The sequence below is a fragment of the Oncorhynchus tshawytscha genome, unplaced genomic scaffold (genome assembly GCF_018296145.1).
Source record: "Oncorhynchus tshawytscha isolate Ot180627B unplaced genomic scaffold, Otsh_v2.0 Un_scaffold_18560_pilon_pilon, whole genome shotgun sequence".
Classification (NCBI taxonomy): Eukaryota; Metazoa; Chordata; class Actinopteri; order Salmoniformes; family Salmonidae; genus Oncorhynchus; species Oncorhynchus tshawytscha.
In genome coordinates, this window is record NW_024609666.1 from 221,347 (window position 1) to 247,351 (window position 26,005).

The 26,005-nt window shown below is 46.8% G+C and overlaps 2 protein-coding genes across 2 annotated transcripts; both read right to left on the reverse strand.

The window, feature by feature from the left end:
- Positions 1–303: 303 nt before the first annotated feature.
- On the reverse strand, positions 304–16,024 carry qser1 (glutamine and serine rich 1). Its single transcript, XM_042316751.1, has 13 exons — positions 15,454–16,024; positions 11,199–11,299; positions 10,739–10,888; positions 7,052–10,348; positions 6,469–6,779; positions 6,157–6,273; positions 5,938–6,071; positions 5,621–5,838; positions 5,321–5,458; positions 4,345–4,442; positions 4,103–4,249; positions 3,765–3,860; positions 304–576 (listed from the first exon to the last, which is right to left on the reverse strand). Exons 1-13 carry the CDS (start codon positions 15,558–15,560, stop codon positions 436–438), a joined length of 5,055 nt encoding a protein of 1,684 aa, XP_042172685.1. The 5' UTR covers positions 15,561–16,024; the 3' UTR covers positions 304–435.
- Positions 16,025–16,153: 129 nt separating this feature from the next.
- On the reverse strand, positions 16,154–21,187 carry prrg4 (proline rich Gla (G-carboxyglutamic acid) 4 (transmembrane)). The gene is made up of 7 exons (XM_042316752.1): positions 20,974–21,187; positions 20,201–20,316; positions 19,914–20,077; positions 19,792–19,819; positions 19,241–19,382; positions 18,682–18,864; positions 16,154–17,751 (listed from the first exon to the last, which is right to left on the reverse strand). Exons 2-7 carry the CDS (start codon positions 20,310–20,312, stop codon positions 17,724–17,726), a joined length of 657 nt encoding a protein of 218 aa, XP_042172686.1. The 5' UTR covers positions 20,313–20,316; positions 20,974–21,187; the 3' UTR covers positions 16,154–17,723.
- Positions 21,188–26,005: the final 4,818 nt, after the last annotated feature.

Below are 26,005 nucleotides of genomic sequence, written 5' to 3' on the forward strand. Positions count from 1 at the left end.
TCTCTCTCAGTCTGTGCTACAGGCAGGCCTCTCTCCCTCCAGCTCTCTCCCTCTTAGTCCGTGCTATAGGCAGGCCTCTCTCCCTCCAGCTCTCTCTCAGTCTGTGCTACAGGCAGGCCTCTCTCCCTCCAGCTCTCTCTCTCCCTCTTAGTCTGTGCTACAGGCAGGCCTCTCTCCCTCCAGCTCTCTCTCAGTCTGTGCTACAGGCAGGCCTCTCTCCCTCCAGCTCTCTCTCCCTCTTAGTCTGTGCTACAGGCAGGCCTCTCTCCCTCCAGCTCTCTCTCAGTCTGTGCTACAGGCAGGCCTCTCTCCCTCCAGCTCTCTCTCCCTCTTAGTCCGTGCTATAGGCAGGCCTCTCTCCCTCCAGCTCTCTCTCAGTCTGTGCTACAGGCAGGCCTCTCTCCCTCCAGCTCTCTCTCTCCCTCTTAGTCCGTGCTATAGGCAGGCCTGCTGCACCTGGTTGAGGAGCTCTCCGAAGCGGTCGAACAGGCCCTCCACCCAGGCTCCGTTCCTCATGCACAGCTGCACAGTCTCCTCCTGCCCCATGTCACCAGCCTGCACCCGCAATGACGCAATCTGCAACACAGCATCCACAAAACAACCCACACGTCAACCACAAAACAACCCACACGTCAACCACAAAACCCACACGTCAACCACAAAACAACCCACACATAAACCACAAAAAACCCACACATCAACCACAAAACAACCCACACATAAACCACAAAACCCACACGTCAACCACAAAACAACCCACACGTCAACCACAAAACAACCCACCCTCACTGCCCAGGGCCCTCACTGCCCAGGGCCCTCACTGCCCAGGGCCCTCACTGCCCAGGGCCCTCACTGCCCAGGGCCCTCACTGCCCAGGGCCCTCACTGCCCAGGGCCCTCACTGCCCAGGGCCCTCACTGCCCAGGGCCCTCACTGCCCAGGGCCCTCACTGCCCAGGGCCCTCACTGCCCAGGGCCCTCACTGCCCAGGGCCCTCACTGCCCAGGGCCCTCACTGCCCAGGGCCCTCACTGCCCAGGGCCCTCACTGCCCAGGGCCCTCACTGCCCAGGGCCCTCACTGCCCAGGGCCCTCACTGCCCAGGGCCCTCACTGCCCAGGGCCCTCACTGCCCAGGGCCCTCACTGCCCAGGGCGTGACATATTGCCTGACAAAGGCACAAGCCGCAAACAATTACACATATAGAGGGGTTGTTACTGAAGAGATAACCTAGGTTCAATACTATTCTAATCTGAACATGACACTCAGTGGTCATTGCTGATACGGCGTCTCCGTTCTGCAGTCAAAACATCACGCTGGAGGTTTGACCGAGGGCAATGTGGACCAACTAGACAGCTGGTGAGTGTGTATTGTTTAGACTGAGGGCAATGTGGACCAACTAGACAGCTGGTTGGTGTGTATTGTTTAGACTGAGGGCAATGTGGACCAACTAGACAGCTGGTTAGTGTGTATTGTTTAGACTGAGGGCAATGTGGACCAACTAGACAGCTGGTTAGTGTGTATTGTTTAGACTGAGGGCAACGTGGACCAACTAGACAGCTGGCTAGTGTGTATTGTTTAGAATGAGGTCAATGTGGACCAACTAGGCAGCTGGCTAGTGTGTATTGTTTAGACTGAGGGAAACGTGGACCAACTAGACAGCTGGCTAGTGTGTATTGTTTAGACTGAGGGCAATGTGGACCAACTAGGCAGCTGGCTAGTGTGTATTGTTTAGACTGAGGGCAACGTGGACCAACTAGACAGCTGGTTAGTGTGTATTGTTTAGACTGAGGGCAACGTGGACCAACTAGACAGCTGGTTAGTGTGTATTGTTTAGACTGAGGGCAATGTGGACCAACTAGACAGCTGGTTAGTGTGTATTGTTTAGACTGAGGGCAATGTGGACCAACTAGACAGCTGGCTAGTGTGTATTGTTTAGACTGAGGGCAATGTGGACCAACTAGACAGCTGGTTAGTGTGTATTGTTTAGACTGAGGGCAATGTGGACCAACTAGACAGCTGGTTAGTGTGTATTGTTTAGACTGAGGGCAATGTGGACCAACTAGACAGCTGGTTAGTGTGTATTGTTTAGACTGAGGGCAATGTGGACCAACTAGACAGCTGGCTAGTGTGTATTGTTTAGACTGAGGGCAATGTGGACCAACTAGACAGCTGGTTAGTGTGTATTGTTTAGACTGAGGGCAATGTGGACCAACTAGACAGCTGGTTAGTGTGTATTGTTTAGACTGAGGGCAATGTGGACCAACTAGACAGCTGGTTAGTGTGTATTGTTTAGACTGAGGGCAACGTGGACCAACTAGACAGCTGGTTAGTGTGTATTGTTTAGACTGAGGGCAATGTGGACCAACTAGACAGCTGGTTAGTGTGTATTGTTTAGACTGAGGGCAATGTGGACCAACTAGACAGCTGGTTAGTGTGTATTGTTTAGACTGAGGGCAACGTGGACCAACTAGACAGCTGGTTAGTGTGTATTGTTTAGACTGAGGGCAACGTGGACCAACTAGACAGCTGGTTAGTGTGTATTGTTTAGACTGAGGGCAATGTGGACCAACTAGACAGCTGGTTAGTGTGTATTGTTTAGACTGAGGGCAATGTGGACCAACTAGACAGCTGGTTAGTGTGTATTGTTTAGACTGAGGGAAACGTGGACCAACTAGACAGCTGGTTAGTGTGTATTGTTTAGACTGAGGGCAATGTGGACCAACTAGACAGCTGGTTAGTGTGTATTGTTTAGACTGAGGGCAACGTGGACCAACTAGACAGCTGGTTAGTGTGTATTGTTTAGACTGAGGGCAATGTGGACCAACTAGACAGCTGGTTAGTGTGTATTGTTTAGACTGAGGGCAATGTGGACCAACTAGACAGCTGGTTAGTGTGTATTGTTTAGACTGAGGGCAATGTGGACCAACTAGACAGCTGGTTAGTGTGTATTGTTTAGACTGAGGGCAACGTGGACCAACTAGACAGCTGGTTAGTGTGTATTGTTTAGACTGAGGGCAATGTGGACCAACTAGACAGCTGGTTAGTGTGTATTGTTTAGACTGAGGGCAACGTGGACCAACTAGACAGCTGGTTAGTGTGTATTGTTTAGACTGAGGGCAATGTGGACCAACTAGACAGCTGGTTAGTGTGTATTGTTTAGACTGAGGGCAATGTGGACCAACTAGACAGCTGGTTAGTGTGTATTGTTTAGACTGAGGGCAATGTGGACCAACTAGACAGCTGGTTAGTGTGTATTGTTTAGACTGAGGGCAATGTGGACCAACTAGACAGCTGGTTAGTGTGTATTGTTTAGACTGAGGGCAACGTGGACCAACTAGACAGCTGGTTAGTGTGTATTGTTTAGACTGAGGGCAATGTGGACCAACTAGACAGCTGGTTAGTGTGTATTGTCCACAGACACACTCCTGTACATGTTCTTCTTCTTAGCATCCCTGAATTATTCCACCACAGACCCACTGGGGCACACAGTGCACATGCATGCCCCCACTAGGGTGACCACATTTAAAATACCCAAATGTGGGACAACGGGATGACTTTGGGGGACAGTGTAGCCTGGTGGGAGGGAGTTTTAATCTGTTGATAAAATGTGGGACAACGGGATGACTTTGGGGGACAGTGTAGCCTGGTGGGAGGGAGTTTCAATCTGTTGATAAAATGTGGGACATGATTGTTTGCTTGCAGGACCAACATGCAGGGACATGTGGTCACACTCTGCCAATCACAGAGACACAGAGTGCTGTCTCACCTCCTCCTGACACATGAGGTATGTGTGGTACTTGTAATGCTGTAGAGAATGGTACAGGGAGAACCACTGTGGTTTCTGCTGGTCCACTGTGTATTCCTAGAGACAGAGAGAACAGAGTTCATTACACTACATTTTCCTAAACACTCCACGCAGACTTCACAGTTTGGTCAAGTAAGCATCAAAAACTAAATGCAGTCACATCCAGCAGTCACAGAAACATGTTGCATCAGAGACACAAACTGAGTGCAGGACGCCCTCTACTGGACAAAACCAGAAAGGGCTTCTTCTTTCCCTCTGGCCTGCACTGTAAATAGCAGTGTCAACATAGAGCCTCTTACCAGGGGCAGTTTGCTGGGGGACTTGGAAGGCTTCATGTTCTTCCTGTTGTAGGCCTTCCCACTGAGCCGCACCTTAAAGGCTGGAGTCTCCCCATCCTTGTTGAGCTCTGTTACCACGGAGATCTCTGGGAAGCTGTCCAGCGCAGTCTGAGGACAGAGACAATGTGAGAGGTACTCAATTAAAGGTTGTTGAGGAAGGCAGAGGCCTATATTTATTTTCAGGAGAATGCTAAAACACAAACCTTAAAGAGTTGTCCCACTCGTAGTCTGGGCAGCAGGCGTCGCCTGTTGTCCCAGATCATCCCTTCCACTCTCTTCATGTGGGGCAGCAACAGCTCATCTGAACCCCAGAAACAATGTGATCAGCTTCCTAAATTCTACAAACAACTATTCCACTCCCTTCCCCTTTCTCTCTCTCTCCCACCTCAGGTATGTCAGACCTGATTACTCCTCCGTGAATACACCTGTCTCCGTCCCATCTCTCTCTCCCCCCTCAGGTATGCCCAACCTGATTACTCCTCTGTGAATACACCGGTCTCCGCCCCCCTCAGGTATGCCAGACCTGATTACTCCTCTGTGAATACACCAGTCTCCGTCCCCTCTCTCCCCTCAGGTATGCCTGACCTGATTACTCCTCCGTGAATACACCTGTCTCCGTCCCTAACCCCCTATGGCAGTCGTTCCCAAATCTTTTTTTAAGGAACTCAGTCCGGCTTTCATGTGACTGTTGAAAGTTGTAACAGTAAAATGCAGAAATTGGGTATTGCATCATCAGTTCCTCTTGTCATGTTAGTCATTATATACCTTAGAGATCTATTTAGAACTTGGCAGAAATGTCTAGAATAACTAGCCCATGTCAGCTAACGTTTTATAGCCCATAGATAGTTTTTTTTTTTTTTTTTTTTTTTCACTCAAATATCACAAACACATTAGACATGGTAAAATGTATAGAATTGCAAGAAATGTTGATTGAAAAACACACAATTTTCTTTGCACCCCATGACATAATGTATAGAAATGCAGGAAATAAGCTTAAAAGCTACAAAATGTTCTCTCCACCAACAAGAGGGGTGTTAACAGCACGTGTCATGAACAACGGTTGTTCCCATAGAAATAGATGTGGCGGGTACGCGCACAGGAGGGACGCGGGATGTTCACCAATGCTGGAAGGGGGGCACCAACCATCCCCCTCTCCCCCTCTGTTGGGGGTATACCCACCGTTCTCCCTCTCCAGAGCGCTCATCACGTCTGCATCCAGGGCGACGCTGATCAGCAGCTCTACAAAGCTCTTAAACGTCTCCTTCATGGTCCTGGTGTTGAGGAACCGAGAGGAAAACGGCACTGGAGGAGTGAACTCTGAGACAGAGAGAGAAATGACAGAGGGAATTAACAGAGGGAACGAGGGATGAACAAGAGAGATAAAACAGCACATAACAGAGGAAGTTGCAGAGCTCCATCAAGTCATCAAACCCATTGGAATGAGCCTAAATGTAGGCCCTCTAAAGCATCAACCCTCACCATCATCTTCAGCCTCATCCTCAGGAGAGGACTCGGAGGGAGACGGAGAGTACTCCTTCCACTTCCTCCTCTTCTTGGGCGGGGGCTCTGCCTTGGTCTTGGGCTGCTTGGTGCGGGGCTTGGACTGGGACTTCTGTGATGTGGGCGTGGCGAGAGGGTCAGAGTTCACAGAGCGGGGAGGAGTCTTCAGACCGAGCAGTGTCTTCGCCTGAGAGCCTCTGGAGGAGAGAATGAAGGTAGAAATGAATGAAACCAGATACAGAATGATGAAGATGAGACAGATTGAGGTAAATAAGTAGCGGAACAGATATCAGTACCTCATGGAGGACATGGGCTTGCAGCGGGGTTTGCGGTTGCAGACCCGGACGTACTCCTTCTTGTTGACTGTGTCCAGGAACTTGACGTACACCCTCCTGTACATGGTCTTAGCGTCACCAAAGTAGCCCAGATACTAGAACGGATGTAGACACACACACTAATCATCATCTGTGAGTGTGTGTGCATGCATGTCTAATCAGATGTACACCTGTCCTTACACTGTTAGTGGCTGAGAACACTCTCTTGCTGTCCCTCAGCTCAGGGACAAACTTCTGCAGCAGAGCTTTCTGGACCTTCCAGATGGCTGGGGGTTCCTGTCCTGCTGTCAATGTCACCTACACACACACACACACACACGAGTAGAACAAGTCTCAGCATGGATCAATAGAACAAACCACAGACAGACAAAGAGAGAGAGACACAGAAATAAATATGTTTTATATATCTGGACTAACTGCATTAGGGGAAAAAAAGAAAAAAATGTGAATCTCTGCCAAGGTTTCACATAAATCCCCTCCCATCCCTCTCACCTTCAGGCTCCCGGTGTCCTCGTTTTTGACCACAAACTCGTCCCTCTCCCGGTACATGCCCTCTCCCCCGCTGTCCGACAGTTCTTCGTCCGTCAGTCCTTCTATAGCCACGCTGGTCAGCTGGACGGCCAGCTGGCCTGGGGGCGCCGGCTTCGCCCCCTCCTGCCCCGACGACCCAGTCACCGATGATGACAAGACGGTTGTCGAGGACTCCTTCGGTGCAGCCGTCTGCTGCTCCTGGGCTTTGGAGGCTGAGTGAGGCATGCTGGGAACCTGGTCTGGCTTCAGGGGAGAGTTGGAGAGTCTGTTGTCTGTTGATGGAGAGAAGAGAGGGAGAGGAGAGAGGGGATAGAGGTTAGGGTATTAGATATTAATTCCAGTAGTTACATTTAACATGGGAACTAATGAATGCCCTAAGCCATATTTTCCTTGATTTATGAAAATGTTTTTAGAGATAAAAAACAAAGCATTTTATTTAAATGGTATCCAATCAGGGCACAATGCTGTCTCGCACTACACCGATAACTAACAAACCAGATGACTGAATCCTAAGGGCTTGTGAGGGCAGCCCATCCATGTTTACCCGCTTTGTGTGTCCTGTCTGAGGGCTCGTCCAGGGCCGACAGGGCTGAGCTGATGCTGTTCTGGAGGGCCTGGTTCTTTCCAGCGCTGCTCTCATCCTCGTCCGAGCTGAACGATGGCAGTGTCTCCAGGTTCTTCTGGAGCTCTTCCTCCAGACGCTGCTGCTGAGAGCTCCCCGCAACCCCAAGGCCCTCATCGCCTATCAAAGGGGCTGATGGAGGTTGTATTTTCAGAGGTAGAGGCGGTATGGCGCACAGTGGCCGCTTGGACGAAGCCGAGGGCCTGCGGGAGCGACTGGGGGTCCGTACGGGGGATGAGGAGAAGTGCTGTTTGGGACCTGACTTGAGGAAGTCCAGAAAGGAGCCGATGAAGCCTGTTTTGACCTCTGGCTGTTGCTCCTCCACCTCACGGATCTTCTGCCTCATCCTCTCCTGCTGCTGGTAGCTGTCGTAGGCCGCCTCCGAGGTGGAGGGGGAGCTGGTGGGGTCGCTGCCCCGGGAGTTCTGCCTCTTGGCCTGGACTGTCTTTTTCCTTGGTTGGATGTTCTCTTCCTCTGGAACGGGTGGCTTGGCCGAAGCCTTGGAGCGCACCCTCTTTTTGGGGTTGACAAAGCCGTCAGAGGGACACTCGTCAAGGCCGTCTTCTCTCTTGATGACTTTTGACCCTTTGGGGTTCTGCTTATTGGGCTTGCCTCTGTTGAGGTTCCCTGAGGGGTCGTACCCCAGGCCAGCCAGGTGGTACTCATTCTCAGAGTGGCCTCCGTTGGGGTTGCCATCGGCCCTGTTGCTAGGGTAAACAGACTGTCCTTTGGGTGAAATATTGTTTGGCTCGTCTCCGGGCTTCCGTAGCAAACCCTTGTCGGCGCCCATGTCGTGCCTGGGGTCAACTACAGTGGTGTGCGAGTGTGACATTGAGTACTGTTGCCCCAGATGCCCCTCCCCTTTAGGAAACTGGTGTCCGTCTGAGGTCATAGGAGAGCCATTGAGTGTCAGGGTCATGGTGTTATGGGAGTTAGTGTTGGTGATGATGGAGGTCTGGGAAGATGAAGAGGAGAAACTAGGTGACTGGTGCCTGGTGTCCCCAGTCTGGAAATGACCCTTGGGGTCGGGCATGCCGCCCTCAGCAGCGCCGGACGTGGCTTTGACAAAGTCCTGCGGCGTGACACCGCAGGCGGCTGCCGTGGCAGCCAGGATGTCGTCCACGTTGGACAGGATGTTCCTCTCGTCCGCCAGCAGCATGGACTCTGGGAAGCAGATGGAGCTCAGGGCGAAATGGTGTTTGGTGTCCTGCGACTGCTGCTGATTGGTCGACTGGCTGTAAGGGTCTTTTGGCGAAGAGAGGTGCAGTATGGAGGAGTCCGTGATGGTGTTCTGTCCTACTGCCCCAGGCTGGCTCTGGCTGCCATTAAGGCTAACGCTGATCAGATGATCTCCCTCCATGTGAAGGTACTGGACCTGGCCTGACCCCGGGGTCAGCTGCACCTTGGAAGGGTTGAGACCACAGTGGATGAGAGGCTGTTGGATCAGGACCATCTGCTGGTCCCGATTAGGCTCCAGTAGAACCTGAGAGTTGGGGACCCTGATGTACTGGTTCTGGGTGTGGTTCAGGGCAGACTGGGCGTTGGCCTGGTGATTTTGTTGCCGTGGCTCGGGCCCTTTGAGCAGGAGTGAGTGCTGTTTGAGCTCCTCATGGGAAGACATGAGCTGGGCGTTGGTCCTAGTCTTTGGACCCATGAGCTGGTCTTCAGCTCGCGAGTTGCTCCGGATCACACTCTGAGTGTTGTAACGGTCATCCATTTTGGAGACTACGTAGACCACATTGTCACTGCCCCCCAGGCTGGAGGTTTCTAAAGAGACCTGCTGGAGAGCCTGGAGGTCCTCGATGGGGATCTCTCCTTCCAGTTTCAGTTTGCAGTAGGCTGGCTTTAGGTCCTGTACTGAGGATCTGCAGTTGTTCTGTAAGGCGAGGGGAGGGGCTGAAGAGAAGGGGGTGTAGCCCTGGCCCGATATTGATGTGGGTAACCTCTGGGCGCTGGCGGAGGGGTAGGGGGCGCTGAGGGATTGTCCTGCGGCGTAGCTCTGAGACTGAGTGACCGTAGCCTGCCCCTGAGACAGGTAGCTCACGTTAGGGGCACCCTGAGAGTGGCTGGCAGGGGAGCTCTGAGAGGCGTTGCCCAGACACAGGCCCTGAACCTGGGCTCCGTACTGGCCCACATCCTCCTGGCTCTGCCCAGGGCTGGAGCAGTAGACCAGGGACTGACTGACAGACGCTACATTGCCTGAATGGCCAGAGAAGGAGGGCAGAGTCTTATAGAGAGAAGGCCTGAGGAGGTCTGAGGAGGAAGAGGAGTAAGCCTGGGAGGTGATGTAACTCTGAGAGTGGCTGAGAGTGGACAGCAGACTGGGCAGCGGGGCCGATGTGTATGGCTGAGTCTGTTGGCTGGCAATCACCGAACCATGCTTCAACCCAGGCCCCTGCCCTGGGGAGGGGTAGCTCTCTGGAGAGCCACCCTGTGACTGGGGTCCGCCATCTGGGGCCAGTTTGGAAGAACAGTCTTTAGTCTTGGCACCCGTAGAGGACGAGCAGTACCCAGAGGGGGAGGGGATGGAGGAGGGGTAGGCCTGAGATTGCACACCCGTCTTAGGCTGCTGCGCACCGTTGACCCCCTGGGAGGAGTCCGTCCCCATGGAGGTGCTGCAGGGCACTGTGGTCTGCCTCGAGGGGTCCTGCTGGAAGGAGCCATCCCCGCTGCCTGAGCCGAGGTAGCCCTGCAGAGAATGCTGCAAGCCAGGCAGCTGCTCCGAGACAGCGTGGCTGCTGCTAGAAGGCCTCTGGTGGTGCTTGATCACACTACATTCCCGCTGGAGTGCTCTCTCGATGGAGCCCGAGAAGACGGGCACCCCGTAAGGCTGGGGGGCTGACTGGGTAGCCAAGGGCAGTAGCCCAAACTGGGGCTGCAGGAGGTGAGGGGCCGACTCCTGGGCCGAGCGATATGTGGATGACTGGGGAGGGAGGGCGGTGCCCAGGGAGGGGGTGGGGAGGCGGTCGAAGGCCAGGGAGGTAGGTAGCGTGGCCTGGCTGGGTTTAAGCTGCAGCAGGGGGTCGAGGTGGGAGGAGAGCAGGCCGTTGGTGGAGGTGCTGAAGGCGTGGTCCTGGAGGGCCAGGGAGGGGCTGGTGGCGTAGCTCCGCGAGGGGAAGGCACTAGGGTGCTGATAAGAGGAGAGGGGGGCAGGGTAGGGGAACGTGGCGCTGGTAGGAAGGGCACCGGTGAGGAACAGCTCTGTGGTGGGGTTGGCGCCTAAGTGAAAAAAAAAGAAAGATGAATAAAGTTCACATCCAAACAAAATATAAAATGATACAGACAAAAACAAGCCGCTAACACAGCTCACACAGCTCACACAGCTCACACAGCTCACACAGCTCACACACGACAGATGAACCAAACATGAGAGAGAGGTAGAAAGAGAACAAGGCCAACAAGGTCTAATATATGAACTGAGTGGAATGGATACAGGTCTCATTTCCCAATTGAAACCAGCCTGGTGCCTCAATTCAAAATGTCATTTTCTTTGGAATTCATGACGCACAAAACAATTCATAAATCGACAACAAATAATTCACAACACTCAAAACTGAGTGTGCAAAATGGCAGCCATTTGGTGTGTGTATATACTGTGTGTGGCCTCACCGGTCTGCCACGTGGTGGTCCTAAAGGGGGGGAGCAGAGAGGCCCCGACAGGACCAGCCTGCTGCAGGGCTCTAGACTCCATGGCCGACAGGAAGTTCATGACAGAGGTCTCAGTAGTGTTAGTGCCTGAGTCAAACCCCCCCGATAAACCTGGGAGAGGTAGAAGAAGGGGGAGGCGGTGAAGAGACAGAACATGTCATGAGGTTACTGAGGTTATGTCTAGAAGGGATACAGATTGTGTCAAAAATGTACTTTTCGGAGCAGGTTAGGTGAATTAGGTTAAGAAACGGGTTCGCTGAAAAAATGTCAAATTTGACAAAAGTTGTATCCATCTAGACATGACCGGTTACTGATGCAGGCGCAGTAACATTCTCCTAATGGTCTTCCTCCAATAACAACACAGAGTGGCAGCCCTCTACAGTTCATTAAACAAGTCTCGTAGTCCTTTATTAAATCTTACCTGTAGGGTGATGGGTAGTGGTGTAGGTGGGCAGCTGGGTGCAGGCGTAGGTCTGCCGATGGAGGAGCTCCGACTCCAGGTGTGTGGCACCATAACTGGCACTGTGGAAAGGAACACACGCACATTTTGCACCTTTACTGTGCAACCTCACCATGCCGGAGGCACTAAACCAGACAAGCGTATTCCATACATCAACAACACGGTGTGACCACCATCACAACAGCACACTGTGCCCCTGTCAGCCCCTGGACCTTGCCCTGTCACACAGAGACCCAGACGGTATTTATAGGCCCATGATGCAAGCTTACAAAAGTGTGTCAGGCACAATGGAGGCCCTTAAAAATGTGGTGCAGGACAGGTCTCATTTGATATATAAAACATCTCACCCATTGATAATATTAGTTGACAGTCACATAAGAGGTTATTATTTGTTTAGCATTAGAAACAGAGTTAAACAGATTAGAAAATGATATACGTTGACAGAACTCAAACATAAAGTTATTTTTATAGAAACACTAGTATTGATTATAACAGGGTGTCAGACGAGCTCATATGAAGACTGCTGTACTAAACAGGGATCACACACACAACATGAGAGCAGACACACTTGTTGTTCCCTGCTCATAGCTGAGCTACCGCAGGGTAACATGCAGCACTATCAACCTGCACTGTCATGAATAGTGTCCGTGTAGCTAGACAACCAGCTGGTGCTCTCTCTTGCCCTTTCCACAGCCCCCCAGAGTGACACAAAGAGACTGGCATCCCCAGAGGTGAATTATTCATGTACACTGTACAGGGGAACCCAAGCAGGGTGAGGAGATTGTTACAAGTCATAACAGGGTTATGAATGAGAGCTCTGGGATATTTTTATGTTGGCCTCAGTCTTGAAACCCACAAAGGCCTAACCCACACACAGAAGTGGAGGCAGAAGAAGAACAGAGAGCGAGACGTTTTAAGAGGACAGACTACCTTATGAACCTTGGGTTATATTCGCATCCAATGAAACTTTAATTCCGCACTTTACAATTCACTGGAGCATCAAAACAGCCTTGTCAGTATAAGAACTTGAGAATGAAAGGCCCTGTACAAACAGCTAGCTAGATACTACTTTCCATCAAAACATGTGGTAAAAACAACTAGGGCCGGTAGATACAATACTCATTAGCATCTTGACAAGGAAACAAAACCCGAAGCGGATGTAACTTCTTTAGGAAAACAGCCCTAATGTTGGAAGCAAACATTATGTCATCCAGAGTCACATTTATTTATTTTCCATCTGTAGCTCACAATATTTTACATACAGCAGGTTTTTAAAGGACCGAAGAGTTGTCTGCTTCATGTTTTTATTTTTGCCATCAAAGAAATATTGTTATACTGATATCGTCACAGGCCCCCCACCCACCCAAAAGACCCCAGAACGATTCAGTCTGTTCAGCTCCATTTTGTGACCATGTGATGAACATGTCCCATTTCCCTATTATTCAGATAATACGAGACGTCCCGGTGCGATGAACACAGAGCAGACTGACTGATGTTCTAGTCAGGAGACAAACAGCTGTCTGGGGGGACGCTCAGCTGGGAGTCATCTCATCTGCTTCTCTCTCTCTGTCCCTGTGTTTCACTAACACAGCCCTACTAATCTACAATAAAAGGGTGAGGGAGAGATAAGCTAGTCACAAATTAGGACCCAAGTCAAAGCTAAATTCCCTGAGTTGATTCTCACTGATCAGTTTGGAGAAACCAACCAAAACGCTGATTCTCACTGTGATCAGTTTGGAGAAACCAACCAAAACGCTGATTCTCACTGTGATCAGTTTGGAGAAACCAACCAAAACGCTGATTCTCACTGTGATCAGTTTGGAGAAACCAACCAAAACGCTGATTCTCACTGTGATCAGTTTGGAGAAACCAACCAAAACGCTGATTCTCACTGTGATCAGTTTGGAGAAACCAACCAAAACGCTGATTCTCACTGTGATCAGTTTCAAAACGCTGATTCTCACTTTCAGTTTGGAGAAACCAACCAAAACGCTGATTCTCACTGTGATCAGTTTGGAGAAACCAACCAAAACGCTGATTCTCACTTTCAGGAGAAACCAACCAAAACGCTGATTCTCACTGTGATCAGTTTGGAGAAACCAACCAAAAAACGCTGGAGAAACCAACCAAAACGCTGATTCTCACTGTGATCAGTTTGGAGAAACCAACCAAAACGCTGATTCTCACTGCTGATCAGTTTGAGAGAACTGTGATCAGTTTGGAGATCAGTTTGGAGAAACCAACCAAAACGCTGATTCTCACTGTGATCAGTTTGGAGAAACCAACCAAAACGCTGATTCTCACTGTGATCAGTTTGGAGAAACCAACCAAAACGCTGATTCTCACTGTGATCAGTTTGGAGAAACCAACCAAAACGCTGATTCTCACTGTGATCAGTTTGGAGAAACCAACCAAAACGCTGATTCTCACTGTGATCAGTTTGGAGAAACCAACCAAAACGCTGATTCTCACTGTGATCAGTTTGGAGAAACCAACCAAAACGCTGGTGCTTTCACACAGAGAAGAGAAAGTAAAAGGTCAGGAAGACATTATCGCACTCAGGGATGATGAGGAGGTGGTGAGCTCCACCTCCTCCCTGAGTGGGATAGTGTCTTTTCTAGAGTGAATCCACCGTTCTCTCTAAAGACAGACGCTGGCCAAGTCCTTTTTCCTGGAGGTTAGAACACTCACAGGGACAATGAGCAGTTGGAGAGAGAACTCAGGAACAGGCTTCAAGCATGTTCAGTCTAGCCTACTTTCATAATGTAATAACATAGTACTAGTACGAACAGCTTCACCGTAAAAAAAACAACTAAAAATTGTTTTAAAACCCACCTGTCTGATATGCTACCTTCCCTGATTTAACTTACCTACCCCTAAAACTGTTCAACTAAACATGTGCTGGTGAGTAGGTTAAAACAAGACCCCACGCTCCCCCCTAAGGGTGTCAATCTCAGTTTCCCTCCATAACCTGAGAAGTGACTGATCTCTAACCAGCCCCTCGCTCTCCCTTTACTTCTCCCTGTCTCCTCAGGCCCTGGGGGTGGGAGGTGGAAGGAGGAGGGTGAGTGGCACAGCCCCCCAGAGGCACTGTGTGGGGCTCCACAGTTCATGTCTGGACAGAGATTCCCACTCACACCACTAACGAGGGCTCCTCTCTTCATCCAGATGGAAATGAGTTGAAGAGCCCAGTCTGCCAAGACGAGAGACATGATTCTGTCAAATGTGTTTCAACTTAATGTCAGAAAACAGGTAGTTAAGGTTTAGCTAAAGACAACCTCAATATCCACATATCTGATCAACTGTTACGGCACGGACTAACTTCATTTAGTCTCTCGCTGTGTGTCTGTACTCAGCAGATACCATAACTAGGGCAGCTGGTGTCCCACATTTTCAGCGCTATCCATTTATAAAACAGGATATTTTAACAGGCAATTCAGGTTAACTCAATTCAGGTTAACTCCACACAGAGAGTGGACCAAAAAAAATACACATTATCAACCACACCACTGAGCCTCCCAAATATACATGTGACAAGCACGACTTTCATATTCATCATTTTGTTCAATGGTCAAATGATAGCGATGCTCTGAAGAAGTAAACATTCAGAGTTGACCACGATGTAGACGTCAGACAGCTGTCAACAAACTGTACAAAACACCAGTCTTTCTGTGACTTCACCTTCAGTCAAAACAGAATCCAACCAGTCAAGCTACTTCCTAAAATTTGAGACCATGTCAATGACCAGTTTATCAGCGAATTAAACACCTCGGATTTGACAACCTTACGCGCAACAACGTATCTAGTTAGCTATGCAAATATACCCGTACATCAGTGTGATTAAGCGGATCTGTCTGGCGACTTCTTTCCTAGTTAAATATGGTTCATTCTAAACGATCGAATAATTGATTGAACTATTCGACATAATTGCATTCTTGCATGTAAGATAGTTAATTGTGCATATTGACAATTAACGTGCAACATAGCTACGTAGCTGATGGCGTGCTACAGATTTTAGGGGTGTCCAACATTTCCAAAACACTGTTCAATGAGTGATCAGTAACTTTATATTCATATGTCAAGCCCTCGACCCAATTGTTCCATAACACGACGCGTTAACTTTAAAAGCTCGTCACATTTCTGTTTGTTGTGCTAGGCCTTCCATCACCGGAATTTTCCGTGAAAGGTGACCCGCCCTCTCCTTCATCTCATTTACCTTGGCTTTATGCTAGCGGTGCTCCGCTCATAGGCCCAGGCTACGGTCTGTGCTGGTGGAGCCAGCGGGTCTGCGAAACTGGAATTCGGGTAATTCCGGTCCATCATCCGTCGAAGGCTGGGAGTGATGCACTTCCCCGATGGCGCTTTGTGAAGCAGTAGGCACACATACGAGCGCGGCGCCGGACAAAACAATCACATTCTCCCGGACCATAGATTACTAGGCGCCGTCAAGTTCAGCTGTTTAGTTCTGAAACTTTATAACCGCGTCTCTTTAGCATGAGGTTATGATGATAATCATTGTTCGTTTTCCTTAATCAAAAACTGTGCAGGCACTGCATGGTGGTTTGGTACTTGGATCAGGTCCCCATGTTGGTTTATTTCCCATGATGCACCGCCAACCCTGCTTGAGTTGGAAGAGTTCTTTCTCATCATTTTCCTTCAGTATAATAATGGAGCAATATTTGTTTCTGTGAAATGTTTTTACCTGTCTGAAATGACATCAATAGTCAGTCATATCACTGATCATATATTTTTAACACGACCTTTGCACAGACTTTAAAAAAAAACCTTTGCATGGTCACAGAATTGTGTAAGAAATCATATTTGCAGACAATTTAATGATCAAAATAATGATAGCTTTTGGTTTTGCTGTAAACATTAACACTTCGCCAATCAAACATTCTTCAGAGACAAAGACAATCATTAAAATGTCAATTTATGAAATGATCCTCTGATAGTTAACATGTTTCATAGACTTAAAGTACACAATCAGTCAAACCAAGCATCACCAGCACATTGTCCCATGATGTCAACCTCACCATTGACATCATTCATAGATCTATGTGTCACTATACCTCCTAATCCTTACAGAAGTCATGCTCAGATGTGAGCAGTATTAATTCAGTATCCTATTTTACAAATGAATGGGTAAAGAAACAGCCCACTACTCAAGTGTCCAGAAATAAAAACAGAATTATCCCAACCTGAGGTTGTAAAACCCTAAAACAAAGTGCACCCTGTTATGACAATTTAACAGGCACTTCAATAAATATCATGGATAGGTTTCTTCTTCATTAATGAATGGAGCTTCAGAAAAGAGCAAAGACTTCCTGGGACACTCATAATAGCATAGTGTGTGATCCGTGCTTGACGTGGGCAGGAGCTCACTGGAACTGAGTACTGGCATCAACAATGTTCTACTGCTTCAGTTTCTGCACCGCCTATAGAATATTAGCTCAAAAGTATTGCAGTGTTCCTGCACAGACATACATATATATATATAAAATATATAATATAAATTATATAAACAACAGTACAGGTAAATGAGTACCGGCACGTATAGTATTTCAGTCCAAATCAAGCACTGAGTGTGATGTCATCAAACTCACACAGTCCACTTGAGCAGTTACAACACATACAGTGAGCGCCAAAAGTATTGGAACAGTGACACATTCTGTCTATGTACTTTGGTTTTGAAATGATACGACTATGATGATATTTGTGCATCTAACTTTCTCACTAAAAAATTGTCACTGTCCCAATACTTTTAGAAGCCACTGTACATCTAATATGATTCAGAGAAAGTGGAAGTGTCAATTCTCTCAGTCTGTCCTAACACCATGCTCATATTGTGTCATTAACCAACAGGTTACAGTAGTAGGCAGACTTGTGTGTACACCACAGGTTGGTGGCACCTTAACTGCGGCGGATGGGCTCGTGGTAATGGCTGGAGCGGAGTCAGTGGAATGATATTAAACATGGTTTCCATGTGCTTGATGCCATTCCATTCACGCCGTTCCAGCTATTATTATGATCCGTCCTCCCCTCAGCAGCCGACACTGGTATATACTCAATACGGTTTCTCATGCTTCATTTTCCATTTATAAAAGCAGAGCAGTTGACAGGTTACAGTTAAACTAAGATATATCATGTCAACTATTACCTCACTAGTTGTTATGGGTTAAAGCAGGTCCAACTCAAAAGTGAGGAATAAAGTGATGAGGAATAAATCAACTTTGGCACATGCAGAAAAATTGCTAAACATTTTGTACAAATAGATAAATATGCTAAACATCGCAAATTGCAGGTAATGGAAGAGGTAATCAGTCACACAGATCTACAATTATCACAAGGTATTACAATCCAATAAAATCACCTGTTGAACATGCACGGGGGAGAACAACCACGTAAAGTAAATAGATCTAAACCTCTTTAGTAGCATTTGATGATGCTCAATATGGAGACAGTCATCCAGCGAGGTCAAAGGTGCTATCGTCGAATACTTCCAGGTTGAGACCTGTGGGAAAGAAACAACCAAGTTAACATGTTGTTCACCTAACAAGGCAAAAGGTTACAAAGATCCCTACTGTCTAGAAACCAAAATAATAAACTAAACATTTTACAAAAAAATGTTTTGAAAAAGATTTTAATGTATGAACATTTTTGTAGTTATAATTCAATTCAGATAGGTAGAGCAAGTTTTGGGGGTATGTGTAACAGTGTTGGTTGCGTCAATCTCCTTCCCACAACCTGGGCTCGAACCAGGGAGGACACTGAACCCATCGACAACTGTTACCCACAAAGCATCATTACCTGTCACTCAACAAAAGCAGTGGCCCTTGCAGAGCAAAGGAAACAACCAGCTCAAGGTCGCAGAGCGAGTGACGTCACCGATTGAACACTAGTAGCCCGCACAGCTAACTAGGTAGCCATTTTACGTCGGCAACACTCACTCTTAAGCATCAGCTGTCAGAGCAGCTCACAGATCACTGCACCTGTACATAGCCCATCTGTAAATGGCCCATCCAACTACCTCCTCTCCATATTGTTATTTATTTTTTATCTTTGCACCCCAGTATCTCAACTTGCACATTCATCTTCTGCACATCTATCACTCCAGTGTTTAATTGCTAAAATGTAATTACTTCGCCACTACGGCCTTTTTATTGCCTTACCTCCCTAATCTTACCTCATTTGCACACACTGTATATAGATTTTTTCTATTGTGTTATTGACTGTGCGTTTGTTTACTCCATGTGTAACTCTGCGTTGTTGTTTGTGTCACACTGCTTTGCTTTATGTTGGCCAGGTCGCAGTTGTAAATGAGAACTTGTTCTCAACTAGCCTACCTGGTTAAATAATTTATTTTTTAAACTCCCCTTTGACCTCCTCTGCAGCAACCGGCACAATCGTGTGTGTGTGTGTACATGAGCATGCGTGTGTATACCCAGGGTAAGGAGGAGGTGGGGCGTCGTGCGTTCCGGATTTGCCGATGGCGTCCTCATAGGAGGGCAGGCCTGGGGGGTCAATCTCCTCCGGCGGGGGCAGGAGCACAGGCTGCAGAGAGACCTCATCCAGTCTCCGCATGATCAGCGAGGCATTACTGCGCCTTGGACGCACCCTAACAGAGCTGGAAGAGACAGTCAGGAATGATGCAGTATCCCTTTGAAGAATGTGTGCGTATACACACACACACACACTTTACCCCTATCTACATATTACCTCAATTACCTCGACTAACCTGTAACACTGCACATTGACCCGCTTATATATAGCCTCGTTATTTTTTTATATTTTTTTTAAACTTTAGTTTATTTAGCAAATATTTTCCTCAACCCTTATTTTTCTTAAAACTGCATGGTTGGTTAAGGGCTTGTAAGTAAGCATAAGTAAAGTCTACACCTGTTGTATTCGGCACATGTGACAAATAACATTTGATCTTATTCAAACTATTGATCCAGTGACCACTGTCATTCAGTCAACATAATGTCCCTCATCTAACTCACCCTGTACGTGAGAGGTTATCCTTACAACTCCCCTTGCAGAAGTACCAGACCAACAGGCCGAAGATGATGATGGCCACCCCTGCCGCGATCAGACCCACAAGCAGGGCAGTCACATCCAGCCGCGATGGCCGCGTGTCCTCATCTGTGGATCACACAAAAACAACCAACTGAAGTATTTTTGCATGTATGACACACTGCAAGATTCCTAAATATGCTCCTAACTCTGCTAACTCTCCTTAAGAGTCACAGTGTATGGTGCTTTTTTAAACTAGACTGTAACCAGGTTTCTCTCCAGCCATCCTGTAACATTTATGGACTAATAAACCTATCAAGGAGAAAATAAACTGGACTGCAGAACTTAAGGGCCTGAGTTGAACCGCTGGGCTATAGGCTGCATTATGTTTTGCATTTCGTCCTCCTGATTGAGGGTGTCTTCCGCCACCCTGTACCCATCAGTGTAGTTAGAAAAGTCTGTGCGATTAGTAGTAGTACAATGGAAAATAGTTGACCTGCGACATACATGTAGATATACTGAGTCATACTTCTCTTACCCTCGGTGTACTTTTTCCAGAAGTCATCCTGCGAAGTTACATAAAGACAACATCAGGTTGTGGTCATGAGACTGGACCTACCACACAAAATTCTGTCTGAACACCATCTCAGCATCACTTACAGTCTGAGGGACATTTTCAAAGACCTCTCGTGCTTCCTCGTAGCTGCAGACTTCTTCAAAGCACTCCCTCTCCAAATTCCCAGGAGTGAAGAGCTCAAAGTCAAATCGGTTGGCCAATAGATGGCGTCCTAAGAATGCATTAGCCTGCTCCTCTTGCATGAAAACTAGGGGACTCAATCACATGAGTGGAACAAAATTATGCAAACTTTTAAACAAAATACTTTAATACCATAATTTAGGAATATAACAAAATTTTATTTGAAGATGTTTGGAAACTCATGTCTCACCTTCTTTTGACTGGTCCTCTGTCCCTGTGGTATGTAATAACTTTCTCATACAAGCAAAGTTTCCACAGGGAAGCAGTTGATACAGTATGAATAAATGCAAAAGCATCGCCATTCACCTGCGGATAATGATTTGAGCATAGGTCATAGAGATTAGATAAGAAGTTACAACGTGCATTTCACAAGTTAGTGACAACAAGACACACCCAGTTTTCACCAGAAAGCTGTTCAGAAGCCTATACAGTTTCTGTTGATTGCTTAGCAATTCTTTCCTTAAAAACGTGAGTTTTAATTTTACACCTTAAATTGTTCACGCTGAAACGTCACTTTTTGGGCAACCCGAACAAATTCGTATATAAAATATGAATTGTAGATCTGTAATTCTCATTGAAAGCAAGTCTAATAAGCGGTAGATCTGTTCTATGTGCTTTATTTATATGCTTCCTGTTCTTAAAAATGTCGTTTTTGAAACTCTTTTACTTTAGGTTTCGTACACCAGCTTCAAACAGCTGAAAATACAATATTTTTGGTGATGTAAATGATATTTCACAGCGGTTTAGATGATACAATGATTCTCCACACTATACTTGGCAAACTATTAGAATTTTAGCAACAAGGAAATGGCAGAGCAATTTCTACATAGTGCACCTTTAACTTTAAAACGTGTCAAATCCAAGAAGAGTGGAAGAAAACAGGCTACTGCACGAAAGGAAGTTACTGAGCAGGTATGAATGACATTGATTGTTGACAGGTGAAACTGAAATGAAACCACCTACCTTGAACGTTCGCCGATAACAGCTGTGTTTGATGTTATATTTCCTTATAAAAACACTCAGAACACGTATCGTCAATAATCAACAACACCGCATTACAAAATATTATAATTCGTTAAATCAATACAAGTAGAATATTCCAGGAAGCGCGAGGTTTCTGTTTACTCGCAACACATTTTTTTACATTTTCTTTTACTCCCAAGAACTGTGAGCTCACTTCCTGTTCTGTAGTAGTTACCTACCTGTACAGACCTGACTAATCAAGCTTTTCACCTGGATACACTGATCTACAGTTCAGTAAAAACACAAGGTGGCACTTGAAACCACTAAACAAGAGAGAATCGCCACAGGAGTGAATCAAGTAGAGTAGTAGACTTCCCAGAGCCTTTAAAAACGTTTACTTTACATTTAGCCTAGAACAAATGAACAGACATATTATTAATTGAAAGGGATATGCCTACTCATGCTCCACTGTCGAAACAGGCACGTCACAATCAGGGAAGTGTGGGAACTAATGGATGTCATTGTGGCTAAAAATACCATGTAATGTCACACCAAAACATGAAATCACATTCTACTGTAAGGCTTGGTTTCCACTCTCAATTTACCTTTGTTGTAATATTTATTTAAGAGAAAACACAAGTCCATATCTAAGAGAGGCCAGAGGCATATATTGTACTAAACATTGTATTACACATTGTAGAAAGGGAAACATGTCCTCTCTGAATCTAACGGATGTGTCCCAGTTTTCCACAAGACCTGTTCAAGTGACGCACATTTCCTTTTGCGACCATGACGTCATGGCCTGGATTCTTAATGTGTCTGCCTCGCGACCTGTCTCAGCAAATTGACCTTTATCCCTGAGACTTACTGGGATTGACTAGGATAGCCGAGTTTAACGACCTCTTAATGGGGAAAAAAACCTGTGCATGTAATATTTCACCCCAAATGGCTAAGCATTTTATCCAGAGTGCTCTTTGTGGTATCCACAATGCTGCCTGTGCCCTTTCAATATGAGTGTATAAATTAGCCAGGTTAAAACCCACAGGTTCATGCTCCTCTCAGCACACAGAAGAGCAGAGGTGTGTGTCGATAAGACAACCTTCCTTGTGCCCCACTCTGTCATAAAAGATCCCTGTTACAACAGCAACCCCCAAGACTCCCTACAAACGTATCACAAACCTCCAAGACACGCTTGTAACGTGTTAGTATTGTAATCAGAGCGAATATCCTGCTCCTGCCAGGTCAACACCCCTGTCAGTGTCCTTACACTTGTGTTTGTGCACTCTGTCTAAATAGGTTTATCTCCATCATGAGTGCAAGGCCACTATTTATGTAAAGTAGTGATATGGAGAGAAAGACATACATAAAGAGAGAGATGGTGCTAATTGAAAGTTAATAGGATGTCTTGTCCTGTGCTCTGCTGTGTGTCTGGACACTGTCACGGCTTTAGATTTCCTATAAGGAATGTTCATACACAGAATGAAAGGCTGATGCAAAAGTGAAATTCCTGACTTATCTAGTGTCTGACGCTAGATGATATTACAGAAAGGCTTTAAACATGCACTCTGAGGCAAGGCTGTGATGATTGAGCACCCTGCTCTGGAAAAGGAATCATATTCTCAGCGGTGGGAAAATTCCAAGTCAGCATGATCTGTTGAGAGTCTGTCTTCTTACACACATCCATAGTCTTTAAGGCATAATGAACTGGATAACACTCTAAAAGTCACTGCTGTCCATATGCATACTGTTCATATTTAGTGGAGTACACACATTTCACATAACATAAGGGAGATCAAATTCACCTTAAAACTGTTTTGCTTTTGCTTTTCAGCACTGAACTGCGTGGAACTAACTACCAGCTTCCAACCATGATAAGACGGGTCATGAAAGCAGATAAACCAACTGGAGAATGACGTGAAAGTTACAGCTGGGAGATCTCACATGACACACCATCCATGAAGCAGTAACTTAGGACCCGAGAGACAAATTAGAGAGAGTGAGAGGGGAGAAAGGATGAGAGAAAAACAATGTGAGAGAAGATAGAGAAACAGAGTTCAAGAGAGGGGGAGAGAGAGAGGGGGAGAGAAAGGAAACAAAGATTGGGAGAGAGAGGGAGAGAAAGAGAGGGGAAATGAGAGAGAGAGAGAAAGAGAGGGGAAAGAGAGGGGAAAGGGAGACAGATTGAGAGAGAGAGGGAGAAAGAGAGGGGAAATGAGAGAGAGAAAGGGAAACAGATTGAGAGAGAGAGGGAGAGAAAGAGAGGGAAACAGATTGGGAGAGAGAGAGAGAGAAAGAGAGAAAGGGAAACAGATGAGAGAGAGTGAGAGAAAGAGAGAGGGGAACAGATTAGGAGAGAAAGGGAAACAGGGCTTAGGAGAGAGAAAGGGAAACAGAGATTAGGAGAGAGTGGGAGAGAAAGAGAGGGAAACAGAGAATAGGAGAGAGAGAGAGAAAGGGAAACAGAGGTAGGAGAGAGTGGGAGAGAAAGAGAGAGGGAAACAGAGAATAGGAGAGAGAGGGAGAGAGAGAGAAAGGGAAACAGGGATAAGGAGAGAGAAAGGGAAACAGAGATTAGGAGAGAGTGGGAAAGAAAGAGAGAGGGAAACAGAGATTAGGAGAGAGAGAGAGAGAGAAAGGGAAACAGGATTTAGGAGAGAGAAAGGGAAACAGAGATTAGAGAGAGAGGAAAAAGGGAAACAGAGAATAGGAGAGAGAGAGAGAGAAAGGAAACAGAGGTAGGAGAGAGGAGAGAGAAAAAGGGAAACAGAGATTAGGAGAGAGAGAGAGAGGGAAAGGGAAACAGGGATTAGGAGAGAGAAAGGAAGCAGAGATTAAGAGAGTGGGAGAGAAAGAGAGAGGGAAACAGAGAATAGGAGAGAGAGGGAGAGAGAGAGAAAGGGAAACAGGGATTAGGAGAGAGAAAGGGAAGCAGAGATTAAGAGAGTGGGAGAGAAAGAGAGAGGGAAACAGAGATTAGGAGAGAGAGAGAGAGAAAGGGAAACAGGGTTTAGGAGAGAGAAAGGGAAACAGAGATTAGGAGAGAGTGGGAGAGAAACAGAGAGGGAGAGAGAGAGAGGGAAACAGAGAGAGAGAAAGAGAGGGAAACAGAGAGAGAGAGAAAGAGGGAAACAGAGAGAGAGAAAGAAAGGGAAACAGAGAGAGAGAAAGGGAAACAGAGAGACTAGCGAGAGAGAGATTTGAGATTTGTTTTATTTGATTAGGATCCTCATCAGTAACAACTAGCCTTACTGGGGTTCGATATATAATGACAAATACATTACAAAAGGCTTTACAAGTTACATGTAGTGTGTGTATGTTCATCAATCAGATACACATACATGTCAGTACATACACACTTAAAGCTGAGAGGGAGAGAAACAGAGGGATATGGGGGTAGAGCAGGAGAGATAGAGACAGATGGAGAAAGACTCGTACAGAGAGAGATGTGGGGCAGGTTAATGGGGACTTCCACAGTGTTCAGTAAACCTAACTGTCTCACTACATTAGTCTAAACCTGCTTTCTCCGTACCCCACCTTGCTGGTGGTGACCATGAGGAGTGTTGTGTGATTTACTCCCTCTGAAAAGACCAGGGGATGCTTCTCCCAGAGGACTCTGGGATAGGAGTGAGCCTTGAGCTTCTGCAGACGCTGCTGGGCCAGAGCTGTGACATCACCATTAACACACAGGTTTCTGTTTGGTTTTGGCTCTGCCCAGTAGACTGACAAACAATGGTGTTGCTCCCTTCCTCATGTCTCTTCAAAGTAGACTTTGTTTTGACTGACAAACAACGGTGTTGCTCCCTTCCTCATGTCTCTTCAAAGTAGACTTTGTTTTGACTGACAAACAATGGTGTTGCTCCCTTCCTCATGTCTCTTCAAAGTAGACTTTGTTTTGACTGACAAACAACGGTGTTGCTCCCTTCCTCATGTCTCTTCAAAGTAGACTTTGTTTTGACTGACAAACCACCGCTGTATTTCTGCTGTCTAAATTAACTGTGCAGTGATGCAAAATCTTTTTGGAAAAAGTCCTTTACAATGTAAAGGTATGTTGTCTTGCAATTTGTCGTCAAAAGTATGACAGCAGTGGTGTTTTAGCAAGAAGTTGATTTGACACAACTTCTGTGCTTCATCAACTACATTTCATCAGTCCCTGAGGGAGAAAACTGAGAGAACCCTTTCATATCTAATGCCTGATCCAACACATACACCAGAACATAATGCTCTGGAATGCTGCTAGAGATCAGATTCTAACACACCAGTGTAACAGCCAATCATTTGTCCTCTTACAGCATTAGGAGGGAGTGGAATTCCATTCTGGTCAGCTCATTAGTGTATTTTGTGAACATTTTCTCTTTTATCATTCAGAATTGTCCAACAGTGTCCAGGGCTGTTGAAGTGTTTTAACGTTTCCTGTTGACATTTTGCATGAAATAAGATGGACCAGGCTAGTGCAAGGAATGTGGTCAATGCCAGTCGCTAGTCTTCTGTGGAAGTGGCACAGATAAAGAGAAAAGACCAGTCATACCATAAATATTACAGTAAATGTTTCATCTTGAGTGAAATCATAAAACTGCTCTGTATTAGAGGTGGGAGACCATTGAGATAGGACACTGTATTCCTAACCTGTGTAACAACATCAAACTGACACTAGATCAGTTTCCCAACACCTCACCCAAAGTCTAAAAGCCTAGTGCTGAAAGTAACACTGCTCTGACCTCAGCTGAGGAGTCAGGTTGATAGCACTGATAAGAGTAGGGTCTATAAAGTTCTTAATCAGGTGACCCATTTGTCACCCTCAGTAACAGGCCCCGTCACCCCCCATCTCACATGGCCACTCTGGGTCTAACTAGAGCCAGATGCTCCGGGTCGCCAGGTGAAGAGCAACCATTAACACAACAGACAGCAGCTTCTCTGGAGAACACGGTCACTGCTGATGTTCGCATGTGATGCTGAAACTTCTGCGCTACCACTTGCCCCTGTAAACAGCCAGACATGATTTACATCTGGTATTAAGACAAGCAAAACAACCATG

What these genes read in the sequence shown, in the direction of transcription:
- qser1 (XM_042316751.1), bottom strand. Translation starts at nt 15,560, where the DNA reads ATGATGGACCGGAATTACCCGAATTCCAGTTTCGCAGACCCGCTGGCT. An exon ending in GACCACCACGTGGCAGACCG is followed by an intron (nt 10,349 to 10,738) that starts GTGAGGCCACAC and finishes TTTTTCACTTAG; the next exon opens with GCGCCAACCCCACCACAGAG. An exon ending in CCCCCAGCAAACTGCCCCTG is followed by an intron (nt 3,861 to 4,102) that starts GTAAGAGGCTCT and finishes CTCTGTCTCTAG; the next exon opens with GAATACACAGTGGACCAGCA.
- prrg4 (XM_042316752.1), bottom strand. Translation starts at nt 20,312, where the DNA reads ATGGCGATGCTTTTGCATTTATTCATACTGTATCAACTGCTTCCCTGT. An exon ending in CTGGAAAAAGTACACCGAGG is followed by an intron (nt 19,383 to 19,791) that starts GTAAGAGAAGTA and finishes TGTGATCCACAG; the next exon opens with ATGAGGACACGCGGCCATCG. An exon ending in GATAACCTCTCACGTACAGG is followed by an intron (nt 18,865 to 19,240) that starts GTGAGTTAGATG and finishes TGTCTCTTCCAG; the next exon opens with CTCTGTTAGGGTGCGTCCAA.